Source organism: Colletotrichum chrysophilum, assembly GCF_026319265.1.
Source record: "Colletotrichum chrysophilum strain AFK26 chromosome Unknown scaffold_59, whole genome shotgun sequence".
NCBI lineage: Eukaryota > Fungi > Ascomycota > Sordariomycetes > Glomerellales > Glomerellaceae > Colletotrichum > Colletotrichum chrysophilum.
In genome coordinates, this window is record NW_026517346.1 from 159,927 (window position 1) to 173,704 (window position 13,778).

The 13,778-nt window shown below is 58.2% G+C and overlaps 7 protein-coding genes and 1 non-coding gene across 8 annotated transcripts; 5 read left to right on the forward strand and 3 right to left on the reverse strand.

Annotated features, from left to right (window-relative positions):
- Positions 1-96: 96 nt before the first annotated feature.
- Positions 97-2,637, forward strand: COL26b_007352 (uncharacterized protein; the record flags this gene model as incomplete). The annotated part of the gene is made up of 2 exons (XM_053180147.1): positions 97-1,876; positions 1,997-2,637. 2 exons carry the CDS (start codon positions 97-99, stop codon positions 2,635-2,637), a joined length of 2,421 nt encoding a protein of 806 aa, XP_053035918.1.
- Positions 2,638-3,077: 440 nt separating this feature from the next.
- Positions 3,078-3,827, reverse strand: ARD1_2 (N-terminal acetyltransferase A complex catalytic subunit ard1; the record flags this gene model as incomplete). The annotated part of the gene is made up of 2 exons (XM_053180148.1): positions 3,078-3,445; positions 3,515-3,827. 2 exons carry the CDS (start codon positions 3,825-3,827, stop codon positions 3,078-3,080), a joined length of 681 nt encoding a protein of 226 aa, XP_053035919.1.
- A 1,448-nt stretch (positions 3,828-5,275) lies between these two features.
- COL26b_007354 (uncharacterized protein) lies at positions 5,276-6,185 on the forward strand (the record flags this gene model as incomplete). Its single annotated transcript, XM_053180149.1, has 2 exons — positions 5,276-5,327; positions 5,386-6,185. 2 exons carry the CDS (start codon positions 5,276-5,278, stop codon positions 6,183-6,185), a joined length of 852 nt encoding a protein of 283 aa, XP_053035920.1.
- A 388-nt stretch (positions 6,186-6,573) lies between these two features.
- Positions 6,574-7,077, forward strand: COL26b_007355 (uncharacterized protein; the record flags this gene model as incomplete). Its single annotated transcript, XM_053180150.1, has 1 exon — positions 6,574-7,077. One exon carries the CDS (start codon positions 6,574-6,576, stop codon positions 7,075-7,077), a length of 504 nt encoding a protein of 167 aa, XP_053035921.1.
- A 340-nt stretch (positions 7,078-7,417) lies between these two features.
- Positions 7,418-8,136, reverse strand: COL26b_007356 (uncharacterized protein; the record flags this gene model as incomplete). The annotated part of the gene is made up of 2 exons (XM_053180151.1): positions 7,418-7,921; positions 8,080-8,136. 2 exons carry the CDS (start codon positions 8,134-8,136, stop codon positions 7,418-7,420), a joined length of 561 nt encoding a protein of 186 aa, XP_053035922.1.
- Positions 8,137-8,608: 472 nt separating this feature from the next.
- Positions 8,609-9,480, reverse strand: COL26b_007357 (uncharacterized protein; the record flags this gene model as incomplete). Its single annotated transcript, XM_053180152.1, has 2 exons — positions 8,609-9,042; positions 9,129-9,480. 2 exons carry the CDS (start codon positions 9,478-9,480, stop codon positions 8,609-8,611), a joined length of 786 nt encoding a protein of 261 aa, XP_053035923.1.
- A 1,389-nt stretch (positions 9,481-10,869) lies between these two features.
- Positions 10,870-12,732, forward strand: COL26b_007358 (uncharacterized protein; the record flags this gene model as incomplete). The annotated part of the gene is made up of 2 exons (XM_053180153.1): positions 10,870-11,166; positions 11,272-12,732. The coding sequence occupies 2 exons, from the start codon at positions 10,870-10,872 to the stop codon at positions 12,730-12,732; spliced, it is 1,758 nt and encodes a 585-aa protein (XP_053035924.1).
- Positions 12,733-12,778: 46 nt separating this feature from the next.
- On the forward strand, positions 12,779-12,860 carry COL26b_007359. Its single transcript has one exon. It is a non-coding gene; the product is annotated as a tRNA-Leu (tRNA).
- The last annotated feature ends 918 nt before the right edge of the window (positions 12,861-13,778 follow it).

A 13,778-nucleotide genomic window follows, 5' to 3' on the forward strand; every position in this document is an offset into this window, starting at 1 on the left:
GACCGAAATCTTCGTCTCATCCCACCCCTGCGAAGAAGTCATAGCTTCACCGAGCTCCATCACCATCAATTACACCGACCAACAAAATCGCCGCGAATGGCCATGCGACAGCCAGACCCCGACATCGACGACGTCCCGCCCCCGCCGTATTCAGAGACGGACATCTACTCTACCGCCGGGCGCAGCTCAAATACCAACAACACCAACGCTTCAGCTTCACCGCGCATCCCGTCCGACGATGCCGCCTCGCGCGTCTCCTCACACGCCTCTTCTCACAGCGAAGTCATCTACACCCCGCCGCTGACCCCGCGCACAAACACCACCCAACCGCACTCGCGCCACGACTCCTCCCTCTCCAGCGCCAACGCCAGCATTGCAAACCACCCCGCATCGTCAACGACGGCGTACTCGGACTTTTCGGCAGCATATTTCGCCTCCCGCCCGCCGCCGCCGTCCCGCTCCCCGCGCGAGCAGCTCGTCCACACAATCGCCATCACCCCCACAACGACCCCGGACGACGTCCCGTACGCGCCCACCTGGGCCGCCCGGGATGTCACGCAGCAGGACTGGGCCACGTTCATCAACGTCCTGATCCCCCACCACGCCGCCGCCCGGAACGAGGCCGTCATCAACCGCAAGCTGCAGGCCGAGGAAGAGGCCCTCGCCGCCGCTGCTGCTGCGGCAAATTCTAGTGGGGACAGTGTGAGCGGGCAGAGTACCGGCAACAACAGCAGCAACAGCAGCCACCATGCCTCCGCGCAGTTGGAGCAGATCCGCTCCGACCCGGAGACGGACCCGGGCGCCGCGGCCGTGGGGGTGGGGTTGAGGAAGGAAGACGCGGAGGGCGTCGTCGCGCAATGGAACGAGGGCTTCTTCGGTCCGAGGGGCATGCTGGTTAGCTTGAGTCCGGAGGTAGAGGAGTTGCGGATGCCCGGCGCGTGGGATCAGTCGTTCGATCGCAACGTCGACAGTCCCGCGTCGGCTGGATCCGGGGGCCCCATACCCTTCTCAGCACACGCTCACCAGGGAGCGGTCCCGCAGCAGCCTGCACCCTCTGGGTCTCGGAGCTGGAACTTTGCCGGTATCAGGCTCAGCGAAGACGGCATCTCCATTGGGGATAGGTTTATAGCGGATAGCAACGGCATCAGGCTGGGGAGCTTCATCGCAGATGAGAGAGGAATCAGATTCGGGAACAATCCCAACGCCGCTAACCCCCGCGGGCAGCCATACGTCGGACAGCAATGGCATCCCGCCGCGGCACAACCACCAATCTTCCCTCCTGGCCCCTCCACCCAAGGCCCTCACGCTCCGCCCCCAGGCCCGCCTCCCGACCACCCTCTCTTCCAAGCGCACCGAGGCGGAGCCCATACCCGCGGCCGCGGCCGTCCTCCCGGACGACACCCCGCCAACCAGCACCGCTCCCCCTCCTCCGACTCCTCGTCCTCCGCCTCGTCAACCTCCTCCTCCGACTCGGCCTCCTCCGTCGGCTCCCTGCCCGACTACGACGACCTCTACCCCGCGCAGCTGCCCATCTACAAGCAGCGCGTGGCCGACTGGCTCGCGCACCCTGATCAGCCCGTGACGCGGGCCGAGGTCTCGCAGCTGCGCTCCGAGATCCGCTCCGCCAGGTCCTCAGCGCGGGAACAGGCATCGTCTGCTACAGAGACACCCACCGTTGTCGACGAGAGGGCGCTGAAGGCGGAGATCAAGGCCCTGACGCAGGAATGGCGCAAGCTCAAGCGCCAGCAGCGCGGCGTCCGCAGGGAGAAGCGCCGGGAGCGGCGGGCGAAGAGACGTGAGGAAAAGAGGGAGCGCAGGGAGCAGAGACGCGAGGAACGACGGAGCCGGAGGGAGGGCAGACGCAGCGGCGGCGGCGGTAGGGGACAACACCACCAACAACACCACCACCACGCACATCAGCATCAACACCAGTGCCCGACCTGGGGCGCGCCGCCGCCGTTCCCGCCTCCGGGAGTCCATGTCCACGTCCCGCCAGTCCACGTCCCGCCGCCGGTAATACACGCGGCGCCGATCCCGCCAGTGCCACCCGTGCCGCCCATCAACCCCCAACCGCCAATGACGCATACGCCGCCGGCCCCGAACATGTGGGGCGTCCCGAACGGGCCCCATCAGTACGGCGGGGGATTCCATCCCTGGGCGGGCGGCTTCGGGCGAGGATGGGACGGTCGTGGCCGTGGACGCGGAGAGGCTTTCAACGGTGGGTTCCCCGGGGCGTGGCCCGCGGCAGCAGAGCGAGGGGCCGGCGTCGAGCCGGCGTCGCCGAGCACGCCGCAGCCACCTTCATCGCAGTCCCTCTTCGACGCCGTGAAGGACATGGAGAAGGACCTAGCGCAGAAGGTGGAGGAGCTGGACAAGGTCCGTCTGGACCAGAGAACCGAGGAGCTGGAGAATGCTCCCCTGGGGAGGGGCAGAGGACGCTGCGGCGGGGGGCGGGGCCGCGGGCATGGTCGTTGGGGACAGAGAGGAGGAAGCTCAACTGGAGAGCAGACGGCGCAGCGGTTGATTGAGGAGATTGATGAGATATCCAGGAACGTTGAGAAGCTCCGCGTCGAGGCGGATGCCGAGTATGCGCGGGAGCTAGCCGCGGAGGAAGAGAGAAAAGCCGCCGGGTGGTGAAAACGAGACACGCAAGCTGGTTGAGTATGTAATATATACACAACATATGGGAGGGAACTCTTGTTTCTTTGCTTCCATTGGTAGTTTACCATGCCTCGTCTATTTTTGGGTCACCGTGCTATGATGCGCCGTATCCTGTCGTAATCGTTTTAAACTTGCATTCATTAGAATGCTTGTCCCTGTATACACGCCTCTTTTTTTAAGCCACCTCTCTTGAATAGCTTCGGACGCCATCAGGCAGATGAACATCCCAAAGTCTCCCGCGGATGGTGCCCAATACGGGGATTCACAAGTCCGCATGCAGATCGCGCCTCCCGTCCTCACGGTCCATCATTCACCAGTCAGATCGCCACTGGCTTCGACCCATTCATCAAAAACTCCTTGGAGGCCTCAATAGGGGACAAACAATAGGGGACGAACTTAGAGTCACGGCCAGACTCCTAGTTCTTGGCGGACTCGTTCTTCTCCACCAGCTCCCCGACACCGAGGCCGCGGCCGACCTTGACCTTGCGCTTCTTGTCGGCGTTGGGGTCGCGGCCGACGTCGCCAACGGGATCGCCCTCGTCAGCGGCCTCGGCGGCACCGCCCTCCTCCGCCTCACGGTCGCGCTCGTCCTGGATCTGCTCGCGGATGTAGCCGAGGTCGAGCTTCATGCAGTAGGCGTCCTCGCCGTCGGCGTAGTACGACTTCTCCGTCTTTTCGGTCTTGAAGCCGAGGGTGTCGCGGTACAGGTGGATGGCGGCCTTGTTGGAGACACGGACGTGGAGGGAGACGTACTGGGCGCCAAAGGTCTCGACCATAGCCAGTTCTGTTGGGGTCAATGTCAGCTCAGGACGTCCATAATTAATGGCAACGGCCTTGACGGGGGCACACTTACGACTTTGACGCATCAGCTTCTCGGCGATACCCAGGCGGCGGTGGGTGCGCATGACGCTGAGACTGGTGATGTGGCCATGAGGCACGCCGTCGGTGGGCTCCTCCTCCATCTTGGCGAGCACGTAGCCGACGATCTTGGGGTAGTCGTAGGGTGTGCGCTTGGGGCGGGAGACGTCGACGGCGACATAGCTGAGCTGGGGCCACGAGAGGGCATGGTAGAGGTAGTACTTGAGGAAGTAGTTCTCGGGCAGGTTCTCGAGGTTGGCGTGTTGTATGAGGGGGAGGTCGGAGGACTTGAGGAGGCGGATATCCATGGTGGGCGAGTTTCTCTTCTTTTCGTCTCGGGACGGGAAGTTCGGTACAGTGACGCAGAGGGAGGAAGCGAGGCTACTATTCGAGCTGGACTGGTCGTGGTCCGGGGTGGGAGGCAGCTGTCGCGCGAGGCTGAGGTGGGAGGGGTGCGTGGTGGTGTGGGTTGATGAATGGTGGTGAAGGAGAGACTTTTAGGTGGTGACCCATGTCGTTGGTGGTCGCTGCTGCCGACCCCACCACACTCAGCGCCGCACGAGGCTCCGAGGGTCGCTCGAAACTGCCCCGCCAATTGCGATTGGGGAGCTTACAGCTGTGCTTTTTACCGTTCCAATGCAGAGGATGAGCTTGTCCAAGCTGCACATTCAATTGACTACTAGACTTGAAGTCAGCCACTAACGGCGCTTCCGTTCGGGCTTCTATTTTTCAATGCGGCTTGTTACGTTTCCAGCTACTCAATTCCAGCATATACCGTTATCCTCCCGCATATTATACTCGGTGTAAACTATTCCGGAAAGTCTTAGCGCTGCTTCTCCAGCTTTAGCGGTAACACTTCCCACCGACACCGAGACATCACGACGCAAAGACGACGCAACTTGACTCGTGGATTAGCTCAATGGCCCATTTCCCCAGTTTATTCTAAAGAACGAGGTCCAAGATTAAAGCATATAGAGTCTCTGGTCTTACAGTGTCTGGAGTAACAGTATACGATGCTCTCTTAAGATATCCCCAATGTGCGGGATCTTCGTGATCGTCTCTATTTTTCGCCCTTGTTAATTGCTCGTCATTCGTCCCCTTCAGCCATGTAATTCACCGTTGTAGCAATTCGTACCCAACAAAATGCCACAGCAATGTCTCAACTTGGGAGGCACCTGCACCAGGGCCCTTTCCGAACCCTAATGCGACCTTCACGATGGTCTAGAAAGACCCTTCCAGCGCCTCGAACCCTGGCACAGGATTGGCGCGGGAGAATGACGTGGGGGTCGCCCATCTCAGCGCCGTCCGTCCCACCACCGCGGGGCACCAGCACTTTACCCCCCGGACAGCTCTGCGACAGCGGGGTAGCTTGCATATCCCGCCGAGAGCTTCGTCTCGAGGGACACGCCGCACCAGGATCTTTCCTGCCACGAGGACGCGTTCCATTGGGTCGTTAATCCAGTCACCTCCAAGCTGCGCGCCTCTGTCCGGTCACGAGAACTGCTAGCATTGCCGATTTAGGAGATTGTACTTTTTTGCTCTACTAAGGGTCCCAGTTCTTACGTTGGGTACCCTAAGCTGCCGTGTTATAAGAGCGACCTTGTGGTCCCCGTCCTCCCCGGTCCTGCTGTAACCTGCTAATCTACCTCTCTCTATTCTCCTCTTCTCTCACTTTGCAACCATTCCGTGACCCAGTAGCCTCTGTTTCCTATTGTCACATTTCAGTATAGTCCGAATACCAAAGACAGCATCAGCAATGTCTCGTTCCCTCGAAGGAAAGCTCGGAATCGTCACCGGCGGCTCTCGAGGTGCGATACCGTCCTCTGCCTACTTGCTCACTCAAGAAAACAACTAACAAAACATCAGGTATTGGCGTCGCCATCGCGGAGAACCTCGCCTCCAAAGGCTGCAACTTGATCCTAGGCTACACCTCCGCCTCCTCCAAAGCCCCCGCCGACCAGCTCGCCGCCGACCTCCAGACAAAACACAACATCACCGTCCTCCCCGTCCAGGCCGACATGGGAACCCCCACCGGCCCCCGCTCCCTCGTCGAGACGGCCAAAGCCCACTTCCTCCAAAAGGACGGCAAGTTCCAGGTCGACATCCTCATCAACAACGCCGGCGTCGCCCACAACAACCTCCTCCCGGACATCACAGTCGAGCAGTTCGACCTTTCCTACCGCGTCAACGTCCTCGGGCCCCTCCTCCTCGTCCAGGCCCTACAGCCCTACCTGCCGCGCGACCGCAGCGGCCGCATCGTCAACATGTCCTCCGTCTCCTCGTCCACCGGCTTCCCCGAGCAGAGCGTCTACGGCGGCACCAAGGCCGCCCTCGAGGCCATGACCCGCACCTGGGCCCGCGAGCTCTCCGAGAACGCCACCGTCAACGCCGTCAACCCGGGCCCCGTCCTCACCGAGATGTACGCCGGCAACACCCCCGAGTTCAAGCGCTTCATCAAGGGCTTCATCGAGCACACGCCCCTCATGCGCGCCCGCAAGGGCATCGACTCGGACGAACTCGTCGCCGAGGCCGAGGAGGCCGGCGGCCGCCCCGCGTACGTGGGCGAGATTGCCGGCGTTGTTGGTATGCTTGTGTCCGCGGAGTCTGCTTGGTGTACCGGTCAGGTTGTGTGCGCCAACGGCGGCATGCTGTTTGGTATGCAGTAAAGGGTTCTTATGAGTGATGATTCATGTGAATGGCGCTCTGTTTTGTTTTGTTAAATAGACTTAAAATTTTTAGAATTGATTCCCAAACCACTTTGACCTACTGTTTTCTTCACCTCCCCAAAATGTAACTGTGAAAATTCTGTGAAATTAGCCTATTTGTTTTCATCAGTTTGAGCGTTGAATGCTTTATGTGAGAGTCGGAGACGCGGGCCAAAAAGTCGCTGAGTCAAAACTAATTTTGCCCCGCCATTAGAAATCGCCCCTCCATCAACTTCAACCTCAGCGTTTGGCCTCAACGTAACAAAGCGCCCAGCATAAAATCATAAAACCAAGCCAGGCTTGATTCTCAAACAAAACGCCACATCTCGTTTCACAAAGAAACTAAATCATGGACGACCCCTTTGACGACGTCCTCAACCTCGAGGAGCAGTTCTTCGCCGAGGGCTTCCGCCAGGGCACCGCGGACGGCATCCTCGCCGGCAAGATCGAGGGCCGCTCCGTCGGCCTCGCAAAGGGCTACGAAAAGTTCCTCGAGAGCGGCAGCATACACGGCCGCTCCGTCGTCTGGGCCAACAGGCTGTCGCTCCCGCAAAAGACGGCCGCCGGCGCCAGGGCTTCATCGTCGGAGGAACAGAAGGAATCAAAGACGTGCTCTCTGCCGCCGCTGGTGCCAAACGCCCGGCTCGAGAAGAACGTCACCGCGGCGTTCGCGCTCGTCGAGCCCGAGACCCTGTCCAAGGAGAATAACGACGACGCCGTCAACGACTTTGACGACCGGTTCAAGAGGGCGCAGGGGAAGGTCAAGATCATTGAGCGGATGACGGGCGAGGGGGCCGCGGCCAAGGAGGCTGCTGTTGAGGCCCCCAAGGTTGCAGAGTCAAATGAGGCTTGAAGATTCGTTTTGGGCGGTTTCATTCTTAGCATGGGCGGTGTTTGTCGAATGTATGGGCTTCCCACAGCTACATAGAGCATGAGCGGCGGGAGGCGAGATACCCCAAGATGGAGGACGACGGAATAAGGGTAGGCGTGGGACAACTTTGGGACATTATTTTCAGAAAACTTGAGAAAAACGTTTAATGGAATCTAGTGTCCGTCATATTTACAGCTTTGCCACTCTCCTCATACAGAAACCCTCAAATCCACTGGCCTATGTGAACGTCCTGCAGGGGTAACTAAACAGCAACCCACGTTAGCAAACCCACGATCAATACCAGCCAGATCAGAAAAGGGACTCACGCTTCGCCGTAGGACTGGTCCTCGTTGACCTTGTACTTGTGCACGTCCCACTTTCCGCTCTTGAGGTCGTGGCCGCTGGGCGTGGGCGGCAGGCCGTTGGTGAAGAGCTGCTCCTTGCCCGCCTCGACGGCGGTGCCGTTCTTCTCGAGGTACGCCGCGATGCCGGTGGTCTGGGCCTCCTGCTGCGCGGCGACGAGCGCCTTCTCGCCGGCCTCGCCGATGAGCTCGACGCGCGGGTTGGCCGCGGAGCCGACCGAGAGCAGGCCGACGACGTCGGCCTGGTTGACGACACTGAGGGCCGGGTAGTTGCGGCGGGAGTCGCGCTTCCAGTACGGGTTGTCGGCGATGTCGCCCGCGGGCACGGTGACGGGGTCGTCGTACTGGAGGGGGTCCAGGGAGCCGGGCGCCGGGTTGCGGAAGGTCGGGTTCAAGGGCACGCCGGAGGAGCGGTTCGGGTCGATGGCGAGGGAGCGGCGGATGCGTTCCCAGACGCCGGTGGACTGGAGGGTGTGTTTCTGTGGTTTTGGGACTGTGCGTTAGCTATCGCATTCGTGGAGTGCAGTTGGGTCGTTTGTCGGGGAGGGTTTGGTGATGATGGCAGGTGGTGGTGGTTGTTTCGTCGGGGAGAGGCCAATTGAGGTCTCGCAGGCGGTCGTACCTTGGAGATCTCCACAATGCCGCCAGCCGCAGCTTTCGCAACTGCCTTGGAGGCCATCTTGACGACGTCGTGGGTGAGCGGAGAGGGGTATTCGGTCGGTTGGTGATGGGCAAGCTTGAATGTTGGTGGTGATCCGGCACCCGAGTCGAGAGCTTGCTCCAGTTTCTGGCGGGAGCGGGTAGCCGGTGTTTAGCCGGTCGAAGCAATAGCCGTGCTTCAATTTGCAACCCGACTTTAACAGAAAGTACCCACTTCACCTCTCTCACGCAAATCCGCCCTGCAACGCTGGAATTTCCGGGGTTTGTTCACGGGAAATTGGCCTTTGGCGTGCATCGCCATCAAGGTTTGGCGATGCTCTGCCGCCGAGGCAGAGGGGATGATGTGCAATTGAAGCAAGACCAACGCCATTAAATCAATTCCCAACTACCTTGCGGATACATGAAAAACCGTCCCATATCCCTCCTCAAGAGCATTTTCCTACAATAACGCACTCTCACCACTAGATTATACTTACATCGCAGCACTATAATTACTCGTCTTTCTTCTCATCCTTCTTCTCGGCCTCGTCGGCGCCATCCTCCTTCTCGTCCTTGGCGTCACCATTGGCCGGCTCCTCCTTGGCATCGGCAGCAGTCTCGGCAGCAGGCTCGGCGTCACCGCTCTCCTCGACGAGCGCCTTGACAACCTCGACGGTGGCAGCAGGACCGCCGGGCTCGGCAGCAAGGACCTTACCGGACTTGTCGACGACGAAGACACCACGCTGGGTGCCCTTGGGGTGCTTCTTGAACCCAATGGCACCAATGAGGGTGGCCTTGGGATCGCAGAGCAGCGGGTAAGGCAGCTTCTGCTTCGTCTTGAAGGTGGTGTTGGCCTTGGGCGAGTCCGCGGACAAGCCGTAGATGGCCAAGCCCGTCTTGGTAAGCGGCTCGTAGGAGTCTCGGAAGAGACAGACTTGCGTAGTGCCTGAGTATCAAGACGATTATCAGCACGCTGTGCATCCAGACGTGATATCGCCAAGCGGATGTCGCGGTATATTGAGGAGTACTCACAGCCAGGAGTCGAGGCCTTAGGATAGGTGAAGAGGACAACGCCGGCCTTGCTCTTGTCAACAAGCTCCTTCAGAGTGGTCTTGTCGCCGTCGTTGGTCTCGACCTCGCCGCCGAAGCCGTCGAGGTTGATGGTCTCGCCCTTGGCGGCCTTGACCTTCTTGTCGGAGCCATTGGCAGCGACGGGCTTCTCCTTCTCGACGGGCTCCTCAACGGGCTTCTCGGGAGCGGCCTTGGCGGGCTTTCCCTTGACGGCGCTCTTCTCTGTGGCCTTTGCGACCTTGGAGGAGGCCTTCTTGGGAGCAGGAGCCGGGGCGGGCTCGGGGGCTTTGCGCTTGCGGAGCTCGACGGGCATTGTGTCTGGAGGATGGGTTGGGGGAGCTGGTGGTAGTGATTAAGATGTAGATGCCGGCGATTTTACAAAGGGGGTCGCTTATGATGTGCGACTTGGACTTGTGTGATGCGCTGTTGATGCGATCTGGATGCGATGGACAGGTCTGGAGAAATTGCAGCAAGACGGGAGGGGGTTACGGGAGTCGAGGGAAGTTGAGAGGTAAACAGGAGGTTCAAGAGGTCGGCCTCGGGAGGAGCCAATCACAGGCGGCGATGGGTAGAGCTTCAGCCGGGACCAGGGGGCTGATGCGATGCAGATGCTGCGTGCTGCATTTTGCGCGCGGAGCGGTGCGGTGCGGTGCGGGCACCCAGATGCTACCTACCTGACGGTAAGGCAAGGTACGATGAAGATGTACCCTGCCTTCATTACACTACACCCATGCTCGGACTGTGGTGTCAATTATTAAGCTCGGGGCAGTCTGGAAAATACGCTGCGCGCAGCTCGGGGGAGGAGGAGGAGGGAGGGAGGAGCTGCGGTTGCCGGAGGAGTGGTGTAGCAAGAGCACAAGAGGACTCAGGTCGGAGTCTGCGTGTCTGGGTCCCCGAACCCAGGTGCCCTGCAACTGCAGCTGCGACTTCGTTGGGGCAGGAACGGCAGTGGCAGACGGGGAACACGCCTCTCTCTCTCTCTCCGGTTCTGAAGGAGATTTCGTGCCTTCGGCTGTTTCCCTGCCGTCCACCTCTCAACGCTCTCTGCGTTCCTGGTTCGGTGCTTCTTTCCCACCACCCCGGCCTAAGCTTTCGTCCAGTGGCCGTGCGTTCCTCGACCCCCGTCCCCGTCTTGGTCTTAGCCTCTGTGCGAACGCACGTTCTGGCGCTGCCGGGCTCGTGTGGGGGAACACCAGATGGCTGGGCCTAGGGCCACATGCGCTGCAGTTTCACCCGCGTCGTGTCCGTCATTGACAGGTGTTGGGCCCTTTCTCGTGTCTCGACGCCCTACTTCTACTTCTGTTCCTGCCATCGAGATCTCGTTCGCGTCTGTCTCATCGCTCCAGCGATGAGAATTTGGCTTACCAGCAGCCACGATGTCTAGGTATTTGGAACAGGAAGCCACCTGCTTTGCGCGCATCCAATGCCACTTCAGTCCTCCAGTTCCCTACTATATTTCCAAGTAGTCGTGTTGTCTGCAGATGAGCTTCTTTCATCAACACCATTGGTCAGCCTCTACTCTAGCGACTATCCATCTCGTAGTCGAGAAAATGTCGTCCTCTTCTCCACACCACACCTTCCGTCGCTCGAAAGCCTGCAGCGTCATATCTGGCCCCGCAGAACCTACAACGCGACGTCCTTCTCTAGCCAGGTCGGCCCGGCGTTCGTTGCTTAGTAGCCTGCAACCTACTTTACTCCTACTATGTGGCTCATTAACGTCGACAATCTTCAGCTGGAAGAGCACCTGAATCCCACCGTCCCTTACGCTATTCTCTCTCACACCTGGGGCACGGAGGAAGTTTCCTTCCAGGACTTCAGGAACCTCACCGACGCCGTGAGGGGGAAAGCTGGATTTCCAAAGATTGCCGCAACATGCCGCCTCGCCAAGTCGCGGGGCCTTCCTTATGCCTGGGTTGATACTTGCTGCATCGACAAGTCGTCGAGTGCTGAACTCTCTGAGGCCATCAACTCAATGTTCCGGTGGTATCAGTCGTCAAAAGTATGCTTTGCATATCTGGCTGATGTACACGACGATGCAAACTCGAGTGCGTTTCCCGAGAGCTTCACAGCTTCCCGATGGTTCACGCGAGGATGGACTTTGCAGGAGCTAGTGGCGCCAAAGAACATCGTTTTCTACAATGTCGTCTGGGAGCAACTTGGGTATAAAGAAACACTAGCTATGATGCTCACCTCCATCACGGGCATTGACAGCAATATCCTGTTCAATAAGGTGTCACCGAAGAAAATACCGGTCGCCACTCGCATGTCGTGGGCTTCTAAACGGCAAACTACTCGACTCGAGGATGCAGCATACTGCCTGCTCGGGCTGTTCGATATCAACATGCCTCTGCTCTACGGGGAAGGACAAAGGGCTTTCGCACGCCTACAGTCGGAAATTCTGCAAGAGACGAACGACCTGTCTCTGCTGGCCTGGACGTCAGAGACAACGGATCCTGGACGGCAGCGGTCATACGATGGCGTATTCGCCGAATCACCAGCCCAATTCGCTGCCTGCTTGTATCGGACGATAGTAAATACGCCGCCGCTCATCGACGATGTCGATGTTGTTGTGACGAGGGCCAACTTGATGGTCTCCACTACTCTGCACATGCAAGAGTTGGTTGAGGATGGGGCTGAAGCCTCAAAAGGGAGAGAGTATGTGTTGTTACTGCAGTGCAGCGATGTACAAGGAATACCGGCAGTTCGAAGACCGATTGGCATCTACGTATCCAAGACCCCGTCAGGTTTCATCCGCCACAAGCCCTGGATGCTCGCCATGCCTTTCTTCAACGAGGCCGTGCTGTTCGACAGCAAGCCTCGACTGCTAAAATTGCTTAGACACATCAGTTTTGAGGATCACATCGGGCATCAAGACGAGAGGTTCCGCTCTGCTGTCTTCATTCGATTGAATCAGGACCAGAGCTCACTCAAATGGCTACACCACACCGAGATTTCCAAGGCTACTCCTGATGCCCTTTGGGACGGCATGGACAGCGTGTTCCTTCACCATGAGAGATTCGACCAAATCTCCCTAACCCCCCAATTGCTGCAAATCTCGTTGCTGGGAGACAACGAGCTACAGGTCGGGAAGCTGTTTCTCGTGTCTATCATGTCAAACCGTGTGCCCTCGGAACGATGGGCAATATTGCTTAGCAACTATGAGGATCCCATAGGTGTTCCACTTCTGAGGAATCTCGGCAACTGGGATACCGCGTCTTTGTTTGGGGGTCGCATCTACTTTCTCGTTCGGCCTATGATGGAACGTCGGGAATATTGGCCGGATCAACGCCCTGCCGTTCAATTGGCCATCCAGCGTGAGCCCGCAGAGGGTGTCGCATCGCCAAACTGTCCAGCCTCTCGGATACTTCAGCTGTCTGAACATCGGCGGGTCCTCACAACCTTGAGCGTTATCCCCAGTGACGCGGGAAGGTACGCCTGGACTATCCAGATTTCTGTAAAAGATGTCGACTCTTCATTGGACGCTGGATTTGCTGTCGGATCTGCTGGTGAGCCAGCCGGACGCCTCGTTGGTGTTGTAACCTTTGCGTCGCCTACCCCCGCTTAACCCTACATGGTATCCACTCCCGGAGAGTTGTTCAACAACAAAACACGGCAAGATGGCCGAGCGGTCTAAGGCGCTAGCTTCAGGTGCTAGTCAAGTAATTGGCGTGGGTTCGAATCCCACTCTTGTCACAACTCTTTTGCTCTCATGGGCTTCTCGCGATCTCATTTTTGGTGTTTTGATGGATTATTTGACGTTGTGGTGTTGAGCGAGCATTGACTGAAGTTTTGATGATGTGCGGCCATTTTCGGACGACTCGCGACAGGCGCAATGTTCCTGCTAGGAAAGGTGGGTCCGAGCGCGCCTGCCATTTCTATGCGCCGAAGGCATGAGCTTGACATGTTGCTTGGCGGACATCTAGTCTTGCAATGGGAAGAAAAAGAATTGTTCTGCAATGCTTTGGGTTGTGCAGTTGTACATGAGTGACGATTGAATCTCTGCAGCGATGGTGAGGGAAGTGGGTGTCGTCTTTCGATAATGGAACCTCAACACCAAGTGACACTGCGGAAGTAACTCATGATAGACTTTTCGAAAACAAGATAGTAGACTACATGAAGAGAGAAAAAATACATCGAGTTTCCTATTGTATTCAAACAAGAAAGGGGAAAAGCTCTTCGTACAAGCACCGATTGCTTCTTCAACCATCTTGCTGTGTAAGTGTTCAACGTCAAGACGCTTGGCGCAGAAATTCACCACGCCGACGTAACCCCTTTGAAGAAATTCGAGATTCACGGCCAAATACTCAAGACAACTCTCAAGAATAACCGAACCTTGTGTTCTCTGAATTCAAATAAGGCCACTCGTCTTGTCCCGTCCGTCCATCTCTACCTTACCTTCCTCCATCCAAGATATGCACCTACCAAAAAACCTCCCCTCCCCTCCCGCCCCACTACCCGCATAACCCCACCGCAACCACACACGTCCCAAACACCCAATCAGCTCACCACCCTCACCAAATGAGACCACATTCAAACCCTCAAAACTCACTTACACCGGTCGAAACCTCCAACAACCACCCCCAAAACACCGACAGTGGGAGAATGAAGTGA